The sequence below is a fragment of the Dermacentor andersoni genome, chromosome 4 (assembly GCF_023375885.2).
Source record: "Dermacentor andersoni chromosome 4, qqDerAnde1_hic_scaffold, whole genome shotgun sequence".
Lineage (NCBI taxonomy): Eukaryota > Metazoa > Arthropoda > Arachnida > Ixodida > Ixodidae > Dermacentor > Dermacentor andersoni.
In genome coordinates this window covers 130,280,442-130,296,038 of record NC_092817.1, presented here as the reverse complement: position 1 = coordinate 130,296,038, position 15,597 = coordinate 130,280,442, and the positions used below count along the sequence as shown (strand labels likewise).

General features: G+C 45.8%; 1 protein-coding gene across 1 annotated transcript in view; it reads right to left on the bottom strand.

Moving 5' to 3' along the window:
* Positions 1–15,597, bottom strand: part of LOC126537806 (uncharacterized) — a 32,598-nt gene that overhangs the window by 7,539 nt on the left and 9,462 nt on the right. The window contains exons 2-5 of the mRNA XM_050184882.3: positions 8,913–8,989; positions 4,895–4,910; positions 3,526–3,618; positions 3,106–3,244 (exon numbers count right to left, since the gene is read on the bottom strand). Of these exons, the coding sequence (XP_050040839.2) occupies positions 3,106–3,244; positions 3,526–3,618; positions 4,895–4,910; positions 8,913–8,972 (308 nt within the window). The 5' untranslated portion in view covers positions 8,973–8,989. The remainder of the gene's footprint in view (positions 1–3,105; positions 3,245–3,525; positions 3,619–4,894; positions 4,911–8,912; positions 8,990–15,597) is intronic.

Sequence of the window (15,597 nt, the reverse complement as noted above, 5' to 3'; positions counted from 1 at the left end):
CCGACTTGAGTTAAGCATTATACTCAATTAAAATTAAGGGTGCAAAACTACGGTTATTCAGTTTTGCAATTACTATATTTCTAGAATTTAGGCGCATTATTCACGTGCATGTGGTCCCATTTTCATATCGAAGATGTAGCATGCTTACATCAACCTGATCTTGACGAAAGCAGTTATGGGCTACAGAGTAGATCTGCCTGATCTCTAATGCTTTTCTGTGAAGTGACAGTGGCAGTGTTTCCTGTATACTCCTCTAAAGAACGCCGAAATTTACGGCACGTCTTTGGCTCACCATTCTGGTTAAGAGTATTACATTATATCCGGTCATTTATATCTGGTCTGTCAGGTAAATGACGATTTAACCTCTTAAAGCTTAAACATTATTCCTGAAGAAAAACCTTCCGATTTCAGTTAAAAATTACTTTCGCCGTGAAGTAAGCTCATTACGCTCAATTACGCTCACATCACTTGCTACCACAGGTGAGACTTATAGACTCGTTTGAATGAAACTGAAGTAGGCATCTGGTCCAAAAACATGCTCCTAAAATTCGAAATGTTTTTGCATTGAAGAAGCTTAGGCTTCACAGGTGAATTGTTTGGTATTCTATGGCAGTCTGTCAAATAGTCAGTATTCCAGAAGTGGCGGCTGAAATTGATGCACCTGTCGGTATGAAGGTGCACTTTTTTCTTTGAGTACAAACATTCCTTTCGGAGTCCGAGACGGGGACATGCTCGCGGGTTTTGCTGGATGACTGCACCGTACGTCAAAATCAGTACTGCTTTCGCTTAAAGGCAAAGTATGGACGAATAATCTTAGAAGCGGCGTGACGCGAAATCACGACAACGTTCTTCAAAACATGTCAGTCAAATGGTTTACACATGCACGTTTTCAAGTCTGCTTGTTGCGTTCCTTGTTGATTCTTTCCCCACTGTCTTCTATGTTAGTGTTTTGACTGCTGATAATTTTTTGCTCTGAAAATGTAAGAGTGCACAACAAAAGCAGTTCATTGTGCGTGTGCCGTGTACATATACTGATGAAAGTGTTGTTTCCCTGCGATGAGTTCAAACTTTTTATAAGCATGATTCTACAAAAGGGCTTAAGAAAATCTAGCCATAGGCTTCGTGTGTAGATTTCACTAAATATTACACAGCTAGTAGTTACTGCATTTTCCCAAGAGAGATAGAGAAAATAATGCAGAGAAAGGCAGGGAGGTTAACCAGAGATAGTTCCGGTTGGCTACCCTGCGCAGGGGGAAGGGTTAAGGGGGATAGATAGAGAAGCAGAGTGGAAGGGGGAGATAGAAAGAAAGGGAGACAAGCACGAACAAAGCGCGTACACTACAGAGCGGTAGGGGGCGTCATTCTTAGAGTCTGTCGTGAAGCCCCGTGGACCGCAAGAACCTTAGTAGCGCGAGTAATGCCTTCAACGCGGATGTTCTTTCGGAGCATTGGCCTAAAGCTTTCAGTTCTGAGAGTGGACGATTGTCCAACTGGTCCAGTACTCTGCACATCACTTCTCTCTCAGCACTGTACCGCGGGCAGACACAGATAATGTGTGCTAGCGTCTCGTCGGTGTTGCATGTGTCGCACGTGGGGCTGTTCGCCATTCCAATGAGGAAAGCATATGAGTTCGTGAAGGCAACGCCTAGCCACAGACGGTAGAGCACGGTCTGTTCACGTGGTGGTAACCCAGGCGGGAGGTGCATCCGTATGTCCGGAGACAACGAACGCAACCGACACATGGTGAAAACATTCGAGTCTCACAGAGGCAAGGTACACTCACGGGACATCGATCGCAGCTCAGCCGCAGCGTCTGTTCGCGAAAGCGGAATGAAGACTCGTTGACCACTTTAATGTGCAGATCGGGCGGCTTCGTCGGCGTGGTCATTCCCGCTGATGTTACAATGTCCTGGAAGCCACTGAAAGATTATGTTGTGTCCCTTGTCATGGCTTTGATGATATATGTGCCGAATTTCTGAGGCCAGTTGTTCATTGGGTCCGTGGCGCATTGGGCTTCGTATGCACTGAAGGGCTGCCTTGGAGTCACTAAAGACTGTCCATTGTTGCGGTGGCTTCTGCTTAGTGAAATCAAGTGCAGCACGGAGCGCCGCGAGTTCTGGACCCGTCTATGTGGTCACACATGAAGTTCTTAATTTTATTTCCTCAGATTGTGCCGGGATGATGACTGCAGCAGCAGAGCTGTTGAGTTTTACAGAACCGTCTATGTATACATGTTGCCGGAATCTGTGCACGTTGTGAATGTGCTCCAAAGTTGCTTGTTTCAAAGCTTGCAATGGCGCTCCAGCTTTCTTTCTGATTCCTGGAATTGTCAGTTGCACTTGCGGCCGGTACAGACACCACAATGGATCTGACAATCGTGTAGCGGGCGTAAATTCTGATGGCAAGTAGGACTGATGTCTTACAATAGTTTTAGCAAAAGTTGAAAGTGGCCTTTTGCTGGCAAGCAAGCAAGATTGTGTGAGGGAATCCGAGTCAGGTGTCGCATGTGCGCTCTCAGGACATCCGTATCAATGTAGACTGTCAAAGGAGCGTCTCTGGCTATGGCCACTGTCGCAATCGATGACGTAGTTTTGGGAAGACCGAGACAAGTCCTGAGTCCTTGGGCTTGCACGCTCTGGAGTTTGCGAATATTCGTAGTGCAAGTATTTCCTAGTACAGGTAAGCTGTACCGCAGGAAGCCCAAAAACAGTGCTCTATATAGTTGCAACATTGACGGTACTGTTGCACCCCAGGACTTCCCGCCGAGAAACGCAAGAAGGTCCACAATGGCTGCCAAACGCTTTGTCATGTACGAGATGTGAGGGCTCCAAGACAAGTCTCTATCAATGATAACGCCAAGAAATCGATGCGTTCGTCTATATCGTATAATTTGGTCATTAATCCGCAAAGCATACGGGGCCATCGCTTTGCGAGTAAAAGCAACGAGTGGACATTTCTCAGCTGAAAGCTCCAAGCCTTGTCTTCTTAGGTATGTTGACATAGCCGCATTTTCCCAAGTGTGTCGATGGATGGATGGATGCAAAACTTTAATGATCCTAGTGTGTCGAGGAATAAATTAATTAGAAAAGCAGACTATCAACTTACTCTCCAAAGCGATTGTGCTTGCCGGCCCAGAAGGAGTACTTTGAAGTCATGCCCCAAGACGAAATATCGTGCCATGTCTTATTCATAGTTTCAATGAATGTCTGCGCCTTCTGCGTTATGTTGACCGCGATAGCAGCAGCTGTAAACAAAAGGAAAACTTCACTGTAATGTGACGCATAATTTATTTTTGTAGGTGTGGTTACTTAACCTGGCTTGACTCAACGCTGAGCTTGAAATATGCATATTATTTGTTTAGACTGTTTCTTGGTAATGGAAGAATCCATTTGGTAGTCACTACGTTTCGCAATTCTGAGATAGATTCAGAAGCAGGTGTTTTACTGTGTGTTGCCTTTTTAATTTATTCAGTAACAAAGGTGCAACCCCCTGAATTAATATGTGGGACGAGAAGGAACTGCTCACATTTCTGAGGTACCCGGCTTCTTCCTAAGCGTGTCGTCGCCCTTGGCGTATTGGTCGCGTTCTTTTGCCGCACATGTGGAACGGTCGTTGTACCTGGACAAGAAGAGATAAGTCTGACCATTCTTCTCCTTGCAATGACTAAAAGTAAAAGTGAGAGTCACTGACACGTAGGACTGCGTTGTCCGTTTAGCTATGGCGCGACCATTAAGATTACGTCGGCCGAGTTCCCTTCCCCCGATAAAGGAAATGCTACTCCGACCGTAATATGAAGTTAACGTCGACTATCAATACGTTATCGTATGTTAAAACAGCGCGTGATACCCGTACAGGGTTCCACAGGAGTACACCTAAGGGACGGCTTTAAGTTCAAAAAAAGGAACGTAAATGTAAGGTGTGTCCGAGAGCCTACTTATATTTCTGATGCCATAAGGGTAAACTATACAAACGTCGCACAATTTTGTGAGAACTTACTTCAAGAACGCAATCAATATCAGTACAAAAGCGATATACCAGTGACCGTCAACTTTGGAAAATTTTTATTGCAGATGCAAACTTTATTGCGATAGCAATTATATGGACACTCCAGGCGCATTCCAGCCTTCAGCGTCGCCGTGAGGTTCCGTATAAAGTACAAGGGCGATAAAATCATCGCCGCGCACTGTGCGCTATATGTGCAAGTGAAAGTGTGCGAGCGTCAGCCCGTGATGGCGGCTAAACCTTCCGCACCCGAGGAGGAGGGAAGTGAGGAGGAAGCGCACTGTCTTCCGTCAAGCGCATGGTTGCAGAGGGAGGGGCGAGCGTTCTACTCCGTCGGCGGCTGTGCAGCCGTGCACGGCCGCCCGAGCCGCGTCTTTAGAATTGCTAGTATGTACAGCGGGGCGTGTTGTTTCTCGACGCTTCTGCGCAGGCGCAAATAAGAGCGGGTGCGAGAGAGAAAATCTGGGAGCCTTTGCTCCTTGAATATGTGACTCTGCCTAGGCACTACGGAAGACGTTTCTTAGCGCGTTTTATATGCGTTTGTCCCCTAGACACGCCGACATTGCGGAGTGTGGTCGAGTTTGTTTAGGCGCAGCCGCTGGCTCCCCGCGCGGTGTGGCAGTGGGCACGGAGGGCCCATTTGGCGATCGCTGTGTCTCAATGGACAAGGTTCCTACTAGTGTTGTATAAGCCGCGGGTTGCGTTTTTCGTCGCGACGATAGGTTTCATTCTTTACGAGCACTGCTCCCGGAGAGCGCATGTAACCGGCAAACGGAGCCCTCAGGAGAGCACCTGAGGTTATAATAGAGCAGGTGGCGGAGGATCTCCAGGACACCCCATGGATGCCTTGCAGATCCTGCGCGTAATACGAGTAATGAATTGGTAAACTGACCTTCCGCAGCATCTCCCTGTGTGAAAAGAAAGGTAAACAAAATGCGTTAATGTACTTTGCACAACAATAGCTTTTTCATGCGTTTGCACATAACAGCAATTTTTTATAGCACAGTCGCATGTTAACTTACGCTCTCCTTGTTCTAAGAGGAGAGCAATAAAAAATTGCTTCAATCCAGCGCAAATTGTGAAATCTGTGTGAAGCGAAGCTTTAGTGAAGCGGTTATTCAAATGCTATAAATTCGCTTATTTCATTCGTGCGTGAAAAGTAAATTTGCGCGTCTGCATGTGCTCTCACGCACCCACGCTTCGCAATGTGACATATGCGGCGATCATCTGAAAGATCTAGTTGGCCTTGGCACGAGAGGATCACTGTTGCGATCGTAGCATATTGGTGAGAGCATTGAACATCTGTGCTGGGAGACAGCTTCCATTCCACCATCGGACACATAATTAAGGTCTTTCTTCTTTTACGGTGAGTCGGTTAGTACGAGTAGAAGCTCCCGAAAACGTTTTATGCCAGTTTAGACCATTTTATGAAAAAAAATATGAAACTCACAAAATTCATATTTTCATTAAAGATGGGGATTGATAATGGCGATATGAGGGTGTTTTTTCGTTAGATGTGTCTATCATTTAGGGGTTAAATCAATATTTCTGAACCCGTATTGCAGCCCGTTGAGAAGCGTTAAATGAAAACTGAAACCATTACGCCACTTTCCTGGAATGATAAAAACAGCAAACATTTCAGATTATAACAGAATGGGGGCACTTAATGGGTGACGCCCGCTGGAAGTTTGAAGAGTGCAGGTTTATTACGTGCTCTCGTAATAATAACTGAATACTCTCACTTTTCAAAACCTTATGCATAATACCAGCCATTTAATGCCTTTCCCCGGTTTCCTAGGTGAACTGTGCGAGGTACCATGTTTGTCTGCTGCTCTTGTAGGAAGAATGTCGTGAGGGACGAGCGGTATATATGTAATCTACGTAAGTTTACTGTAAAACACTTTGTAACTTTGTATAAAGTTGCTTATTAAATCGTTCCAGAGTGGCATACTGCCATTATCATCAATGTTTCCGAGAGTCCTAAAACAACTATACAAGGCACCGATTTGAAATGTGTTCAAAATAAGAAAAATGTTTGGTTTAATGTTTGGCGAAACGTTCACGCTTCTGATTTAAATGAAAGGGTTGCAAATAATTAGTGGACCCTCGTTTCCATTTCTGTTTTTGTTTTCATACATCATAAAAGGGGTTCTTAATTGGTTTGTCTGGTGTCTTCAATGAAGTAAACGAGGCACTTTGTTTATATTCAGTAAAAATAACGGCAACACTATGGGTAATGAGCAGGCAAAGTTGAGGGTTTATGGCCTATTTGTGTCCTTTGCAATATATTACACATACAAGTGCTCCGGAGCTGTACGAGTGTGTTTTACAAGCAGCTAAAAATTTAGCCCATTGCCCTGGAATAATTACGCATGCCATCTAGATCACATTTTCCGAACACGAGGACAAGGCTATCGAAAATTTGCTAGCAAAGCTAAATGCATGCATATCAAATACACCCTATGTAAAACATATATTTACAAAGCCAAAGCATTATATCGCCATTTTACTATATGTTTCTCAGTGTCCTGAAGGAAGCATAAGTTACACAGAGTTCACATCGTGCAAAATAAGGGGAAGGTTCAGGGTTGCGCGTAGGTGAAATTAAATGTTTTTCGTACAATTAGGGATTATGCAACAAGTCACGCGTGCAGATGCTCCTTAGCGTATGTAATAGAGGTTATACGGGGCTCAAGATGCAGCATGGAGCCCTGGTATAAATACAAACGTAACCGAGTTAAAATTTATTGATAATGGGGGGAAATTTATGCCAAATTTCTGTGCTAAGGTAAATGCGAGTGGTTTCATTATTGCCATGCAAGAAAAGTTTCTTGCTCAAGTATGTAGATGTGTCATAGCGTCTAACGTCAGCAATATTTTTCAGAATCCTAAAACAACTGTCAAAGGCATCAATCTAAGGTTCACTAAACCTTCGGGCAATTTTACGTTTAAACTGTGGCAGAACTTTCACGACCACAACCTAATCATAAATGTTGCAATTATTTACTGCGCCTACTTTTTTCCTATTTTAACGTTTCATAAGGCTTTCTCAGTTGGTTTATCTAGTGCCCTCGGTGAGCTAAACAAGTAACATTGGTGATATTTTTTCTAAATAAATGATACGTTGTGAGTAATGTGAAGGCAAGGCTAAAAGGGCACGCCTTAATTGAGGTCTTTGCAATAAATTACGCGTGGAGGCTGTATTGAGCCTTCTATGTGCATTTTACTGGAGGCATGAAACTGAGCACGCTGCCCTGGCATGAATACAAATGGCACCTGGATAAAACTTGGCAGGCTGCATATGAGTATTATGAGAAATCTCAGTGTAAAACTAAATGTTGGTGGCTCAAATACAACTTTTGCAGAAAATCTATTAAGCAGTTGTTAGAAAGTGCCACGCGGCCCCTTTCAGCTACGTTTCCTAAAGTCACGAAATAACTCTGCCTTACACAAAATTTCGGTTGCTTACATTGCTCTTAACGTCACCCTCATTTTCACCAAATTAAATGAAGTGACTCTTTTATATCGTCGGGAAACCTATCACGAACCCTTTATAATTATTATAATTATAGAATTCCCATTTTTTCACAAATTGCTGACACATTATCGTTTCGCCCCAGTTTACACTTAACATGCGTTCGTTTTCACCAAATCTAAATTCGGTAACGCAGTTTTCTCGGTACACTTGGAATCGAAGGTGATAACCGCCATGTAACGCCTCTTCAGCAGTTGCTCAAGAATTTCTTCTTTTGCAAACGCCATAACTGACTCACGATCTTAAAACTTTGCCCAGGCATCGAGTCGAAGATGCCCTCTGTTATCTCAATATGCCATACTTGTGCCGAGTTGCCCCACTTGAGTGCATTGAGGGAATGTCTTGCCTTATATGTAAAGTAAGCTTGTAAAGCTGTGGAGTAATTGTATGAGTAATATTGTACAAAGGCTGTTTTGACATACACACTTCATTATCCCCTCAATCACCATCCCTAAAACGTCTCTATTGACCGCACATTCTAAATGTCACTACTTTGGTTGACCCAAGTCAGCGGGCAAACGTTGTTCGCATTTAATAGCGACAAGAGTACAATTTCTATGCTTTTCCGCTCATTATTTTTATCGGCTGACCACTGTTATAGTTAACACTCTGCGCGAGGTGCGCCTTCCTGCATTCGAACTTTATGGGATGTTGTCGCTGATTCTATAGCGAAATAATGTTTGTGTAATCATATTCTGTGTGCGAAGAGAACTAGTGCTGTAAATTATAGAACGTTCGCGAGCCCCAGCGATAACGCTGTATTGTACAACGAATCCTATAGAAATAGCCGACGCGTCTCGCCCATTAATTCAATTTCAACGAGTGACGACTGTGCTCGCCGCTATCGTTGTCCTACGTATGTTGTTCTCGCAGTTTAGCTATACTGTGGGCTTCACCGTGACTACAAAGTGACAATATAACTCCGCGAAATAGGCAGAATACCTGTTCAAAAAGGCTTTTCATCCCTGATTTTATTAGGTTATTTTTTTTATTTAATAATTGGGACTAACGTTATTTTCCTGCCGTACCCACATTTCCTCTAAAGCGGTGTGAATTTGGTAGTTTTCTCAGGACACTGCCAGATCTGTCACACAGCGTTGTTGAGTGCTCCTATAGTAACGCTAACAGCCTCGCTGCATAATCAAGCGACGTAAGCTTCGCGCCTTGATGTGGATTCTAACTTGCGTAATGCCATGGGTGTCCCTAAAACGATATGTGAATGGTTGTCCCCTCACTCAACCCATCAATCCCAACGAGAGTAGTGTATCTATATACGAAGTAAACGTAGCCTACAATTTGTTGCACTGCATGTAAAGAGAGGAAAGCGAAACACAGAAAAGTAGGTTAACCAGAAAAAAAAAGAATATTTGCTAACCTGCGTAGACAAAAACACGAGGAATGCCCAGCTTCCAAGTAGCATAAGCATCGAGTGCATCTTGATTTACCCGCGTACTGGAAAAATGAAAATAAAATCAGAGCACGCAAGGATGGGAGCATATCTAACAGTATTTTGTAGAAAAAGAACAAACACCGGGTGCGTTTGCATAAGCCCTGAGTTCTTTTTTTCAAGTGATTTATTCAAGTTGTCCTATTCATTGGCTTTCGCGAGCCTTATCGAATTTTTCCAGACGAGGATCACATAATTGAGCAACGCAGATTTAGAGCACTAAATTTGACTTTGATCTCGCATGCCAGAGAATTGCGCGGGTTAGCGAGGCACATATACGTATAAGGTGTACAGGTATAGTAACAGCGGTGAAATAGAGCATGACTATAGTAAGGAATCTACTGTATACATCGTGAAAGAGATATAGAACGATCCCAATGCGGCTCGCACGGGTTATTAAGCGCATGTGTACCGAAGTTACTAATGTGCTATCAGCGTGAAGGCATAACAAAGAGCTTCGTGCGCATGACTACACTAGAATGCTAGAGAATAATAAAAACGTTGCGGAGCTGCACTTCTGTTGCCGTAGAATAGAAACATTCGCGATTATTAGATGCATTCCGCAGGAACTAAGAAGAGCGTTTCAGAAGCACAATGAAACGCTTTGTCAAAATGGTGCATACGAATGGAGTGCATCTGTTCCTTCGTGACTGTGGGATTATTATTGTTCAAACGTGCGCTTGACGACAGGGGCTTTTACGAAACTGCCTCGCAGTGGTCCACAAATAATTTTGAGAAATCCCGCAGTCTGGTTCTTAGAGAGTTCAACACGACAATTTCTCGCTTTAATAATACAGTGAACGATCACTTATGGCTAGCCGCACAACAATTTAAAGAGGAACGTCCAGAAGCCGGAGGCATGTGGTAAATGAACAATAATTTTGCAGCTTCATTCTAATTATAAACTAGAGGTAGACGTGGTATTAGCGCTTGGGAGTTGCGAGTGATAATACACACCCAAGGCGGCCTTATGTGGTAATATATCTTAATGTTGGGTTTGGTACCAAGAAGGGCGCGATTGTGTGTGTATTGAACTACCCGCAGTAGTGCTGTCGCTGTTTCGGCATCGTGCTGCTAAGGCATGAGGCCGCGGGAACAAATCCAGGCCACGCGGTCGCATTTCGTTGGGAGTTAAGTGCGAAAACTTCGCTATAGCGTGAACAGGGGGCGCTATAACGTAAAACCATTCCAAACTTTACTATTCCAATTCTGCTATCAGCACAAAGCGATTGGTTAAAAACTTTTTGGACCACCCCCGCTTCGCCTGGCTGTCACGGGACGCCAGAAAAACCGCGATAGCTCCCCATCTGATATGACGTGTACACGCTGATTATGCATGATTGACCGAACAAAATAAAAATAGTTATTAGAGTAGGCTTGCTCGTTTTTATTGTGAACGAAGGTCAGCTTCGTTGTATTAACGCGAGGCTTCGCGCCATTGCAGAATACCTTTGCCCGCATGACGTCAAGCGCTTGCAGCGTTTTTTGGGAATGATTGCGTCCTACCGTTCTTTCATACCACGCGGCGAAGAGCGCACGGCTCCGGTTAATCAACTAGGGTGAAAAAGGCGTTAAATAGACTTGGAGTGAGTCTCAGCACAATACATTTAGAACACTGACCAGTCCCATTGCTGAGGTCATAGCTCTATAACTCCCCGGCGCAAAGGGACACTGAAGCGAAAAATTATTTCTTCTGCATCAGTAAATTACCGTTCTACAACACCAAAAACACCACTCTTACAACGATAGCACGTTTGGTAAGCAAGAAAAAGCGCAAGAACGAAATACGGGTGGCGACGCCTACTTATGTTCGCGCACCTGGGGGCTGTGACGTCTTGGATTTTGATGGCATCTTCTAGGGCCAAATAATTATATATAGCGGTACAGATTGACTACATTGTGTTCTAAAGGAACCAAATATTAAAAGATGGCAAGTTTCGCGAACCTTTATTCAGCCAACGCGGCCCACATGCGAAAACATACTTTGGAATCCCTGACGTCACGCTGACGTACCGGCGCTGGGGTTTCGGCGCGAAATTCAAATACTGATACTTGCACCTTCATTTTCTCATCTAATAATCAAACTATTTTTTTTAAATGACTCCCTGCAGGGTTCTCAAACAATGCTTCATTAGTGTAAAATGATTTATTGTTTCGCTTTAGTGTCTCTTTAAACAAGCTGTTTGAGCTACAAACGGACGCTAGCGACTACGGCCTAGGCGCTGTAATGGGACAGGAATTGGAGGGTGAGTTGCAGCCAGTTGCGTTCGCAAGTCACACTATAACACCAGCAGAAAGACAATTGCACTGCCATTGAGCGCGAATTTCTTGCCATGAACTTGGACGGTGCCTCTTTCAGTGTCCAAATGACCATATGGTGCCTACTTGGCTCCAGCGTTGTCATAATCCAGCAGGCCGCCTTGCTCGCTGGATATTAACGTTTCAGAAGCATCATTTTACCATCGATCGCACTTGTGCACAAAACACAGTTGCTGACGCACTCTCGCTTGCGCCTTTGCACGAGCCTTGTTCCACCCAGGAGCCCCCTTCTATAGTTGCTGCTGTTGACAGAATCATGATGGGATGCTTTGGTCAGCAGGAAGCGTTTCCTTGAGGCGCAACGCAGACAGCCTCTGCTGGCGTGTCCTCGAACAGCAAGGTGGAGGTGGCTCTAGCACGCAAGTGTCTACCATCGGTGAGTTCCATTCTTATGTACTCGTTGCCGATAGCCTTGTGCTTCGCTACATTCCACAATCTGACGAGGATGACGGTAACTCCCTTTTTCGCGTAGTGAAGCCTCAGAACAGCCTTCCTTAGTTACTTCACCGACTCTGGTACGGCTGGTCACAGTTCTGGCAGCAAGATTTATTATAAGTCATGTCGGACAGCTACTTGGCCAGGCATGCGGCAGGACGTTTTACGATATGCACGAGGCTATTAAATTTGTCGACCAGTGAAACCACGTGATGGTCTGCCACCGGGCTTGATGCAACCATTTCTTAGTCAAAGCCCCTGGCATATCGTCGCGTGTAACGTAATTGGCCCTTTTCTCCTTATTCTGACCACTTTACGAAGTGACTTGAACTATACCCATCTTGCGCACTCACTTCACGGAGCATTTGGCGCTGTCTCCTCGATGACTTCTCGCGTTTTGGTTTCCCACCATAACTGATAACCGACAACGCCACTTACTTCACGAGTCGCACATTCGTCGAGACATGTTCTACCTTCGCCATCAAACATACAAGGACAACGCCATACCATTCACAGGCTAACATAACCGAACGCATCAACGGAAACCGAACAGAACGCTAATCGAAACAAGATCTCCAAGGCGCGATTGGAGGTCTTTGTTCCATACGCGTTCTGTTCGGTTGCTGCAACGTCAGAAAGTCGGAGCATGCAAAATTTCTGAGAACGGGGCGGAAAGAGCAGCCAATCGCCAAGCGGTGAACTCCCCGGAAATTTACTTCCCTCATTTGCCATCTGCTTGCCGACAGTATACTACAAAACGGAATGTTTCTCGTCTTCCAATGAATGAAATCTTTACCAAAAAAATATATTTCTTTTATCTGAAGCTTCAACACGTTTTCAAATAGTAATATGTGGAACTACTACAGCTCAGAACTATTACGTTCTCTGCCTAGTCCCTAGGTGGTGTCGCGCACAAAGATGGGAAAAAAAGAAAAAAGAAACGACGGGAACAGCGGCGCACTTTTGAAGAGGCAACAACAACATTCCAGTGGCACTCTGGCACCCGATCATGGGGTCGAGTTTGCAGCACAACCAATGCACTATTTGTTTCGAGAAACGAAAGCGACGCCGGAATTCGCCTTCTGCGATTTCTTAAAACGCGTTTCGCACGTCCACTGCTCTCGTTCCTCTTCATCATCATCAGCCTGGTTATGCCCACTGCAGGGCAAAGGCCTCTCCCATACTTCTCCAACTACCCCGGTCATGTGCTAATTGTGGCCATGTTGTCCCTGCAAACTTCTTCATTTCATCCGCCCACCTAACTTTCTGCCGCCCTCTGCTACGCTTTCCTTCCCTTCGAATTCATTCCGTAACTCTTAATGACCATCGGTTATCTTCCCTCCTCATTACGTGTCCTGCCCATGCCCATTTATTTTCTTGATTTCAACTAAGATATCATTAACTCGCGTTTGTTCCCTCACCCAATCTGCTGAATTCCTGTGCTGTAGCTTGATCTGGAATTCCTCTATTTTCCCTCTTACCGCTAACTCATTGACCGGCTTCTTATGTACCAGTTTCTTCCGCTCCCTCCTCAGGTATAGGCTAATTCGAGTTCTTACCATCCTATGCTCACTGCAGCGCACCTTGCTGAGCACGTCCACATCTTGTATGATGCCAGGGTTAGCGCAGGCTATGAGGTCTATTTCATTTCCAGTCTCGTCGTCCGGGCTCCTCCACGTCCACTTTCGGCTATCTCGCTTGCGGAAGAAGGTATTCATTATCCGCATATTATTCTGTTCCGCAAACTCTACTAACTCTCCCCTGCTATTCCTAGTGCCTATGGCATATTCCCCCACTGCCTTGTCTCCTGCCTGCTTCTTGCCTACCTTGGCATTGAAGTCGCCCATCAGTATACTGTATTTTGTTTTGACTTTTAGCACTGTATGTGCTTCTTTTGGCCTCCTAACTTCACTGAGCCCTATTATATCCCATTTACTGCCCTCTAATTCCTCCAATTGCACTGCTAGACTCGCCTCACTAGATAACGTTCTAGCGTTAAACGTTGCCAAGTTCATATTCCAATGACGGCCTGTCCGGAGCCAGGGATTCTTAGCACCCTCTGCAGCGTCGCAGGTCTGACCACCGCCGTGGTCAGTTGCTTGGCAGCTGCTGGGGACTGAGGGCCGGGGTTTGATTGTCGTGTTCATATAGGAGGTTGTGGCCAAGTACTGCACCAGGGTGGCCAATCCTGCTCTGGTGGGGGAGTGCGTTACCGGTTCCGGTCACCGGGATCAGGCCACACTCCAGGCCTGTTTTATGCAATTTTATCAACACGCGGATTTTTTTTTTAGTCCGGTGGAAAATTGCGCGGCACCGGGATTCGAACCACGGACCTCTTGCACGCGAGGCGGGTGTTCTACCTCTACGCCACCGCTGCACGCCTCTTCAAGCAACGCCAATGCAAAAACGAAGTTGACATCGCAAGCGGCATTTTCTCGATTTATGCTATGGATTGGATCTGAACGTGCCATTCCGTGGCCGAAGCCGCCATTTGAATCTAATCCAGTTCACCAGACGCGCCATGCGAATCCGGTCTCATAACGAGCGTATGATCGCTCCAAACTTCCCAATTCTTGTCGCGTTCGGCGCCCAGCAGACGACGTCCTCGGTTGCAAGATGATAGACAGGAGCTTGTCGTCGTCATTTCGACGTCACCAAAAACGCACCGCACCCCGCGGCTGGCGACGTCCGCGCGTAGTAGGCCAATCGCGCGTGCCGGTAACCGAATGAACGCGTCGAACCGCGTCTCCGATCGCACCCTGAGGTCCATACTTATGGCACATACCGCCGATCATACGGAATGGGATACTAAGCTCTCGTAAATGGCGTTTGCGACTCGTACCACGGTAAAAAGATCCACTGGTTTTGCATCTGCATATTTTAACTTTGGCAGAAAAATTTCATGTTTCCTAACTGATACCTTAGTACCGTCACATTCAGCCTATTCCGGTAATCGCCATTTCGTGGATGCACGACGTAAGAGGCTTGCAACCACTATCAGTGCTGCTCGTGAGCAATTGCGTAATGCGCGTTTCGAGCAAACACGCCAACATAACTCACACCGCCTGACGTTCAGTACTAACCAGATCTAGTATTATGTCGACCGCATTGTTTGAGCGACTCGGCTAAATATCTTTCGGCGTCCTTAGCACCTCGATGGAATTGTCAATTTGCTATTTCACGGAAGCTTGGTAACTTATCTTACTGCTTGAAAGACAATACAACTGGCACCTTAGCTGGACTAGTACATGTCGCGGAGCTCAACCGCAATAATGTTCGCTCTTCTCGTAAGCTTCGCGCTATTCTCGTGAACCCCTTTGCTGGCTCATTGAACACTGAAGCTGCACGTTTCCGAGCTCTGCTTTTGAAGTTTCCGAATAGCATTGCCATGGCAGCAATTTCACGCAATGCGCTGCGCATATTCCAAATGTCCCGCTTTCAACGCTAGCACTGCCAGTGTCGTGCGGATCCACTACCGGATCGCCCCCTAGTACCCCCATCCTTCTCGCTGTTCATTGCCAGGTGGCCGTCGCACCGTCGCAACCTGGGCGACTCTTGATCACGCAAATAGCTCCATTACTTGGGTCTCGCGGCTGCCTTGGGAGCTGCAATCACGCCCACTCATCGGGGACTCGTCAAAGCTGGTTTCCGAGCAATTTCGGAGCCTTCTCCTCCAAAACACGCATCCATCCGAGTAGACCCCAACCTACACGCCAGAGAAAGCCCGCATGTCTGCCCCTGATGCCACCTTCCGGAAATATCCGGATGGGCTCATCGAGCGGGATCTCTCCACTATGCCAGGCTCGCCGACGCTGGGATTTGCAATCCTGCCCGTCAGCCGCCTGTTCCAGGAACCGTG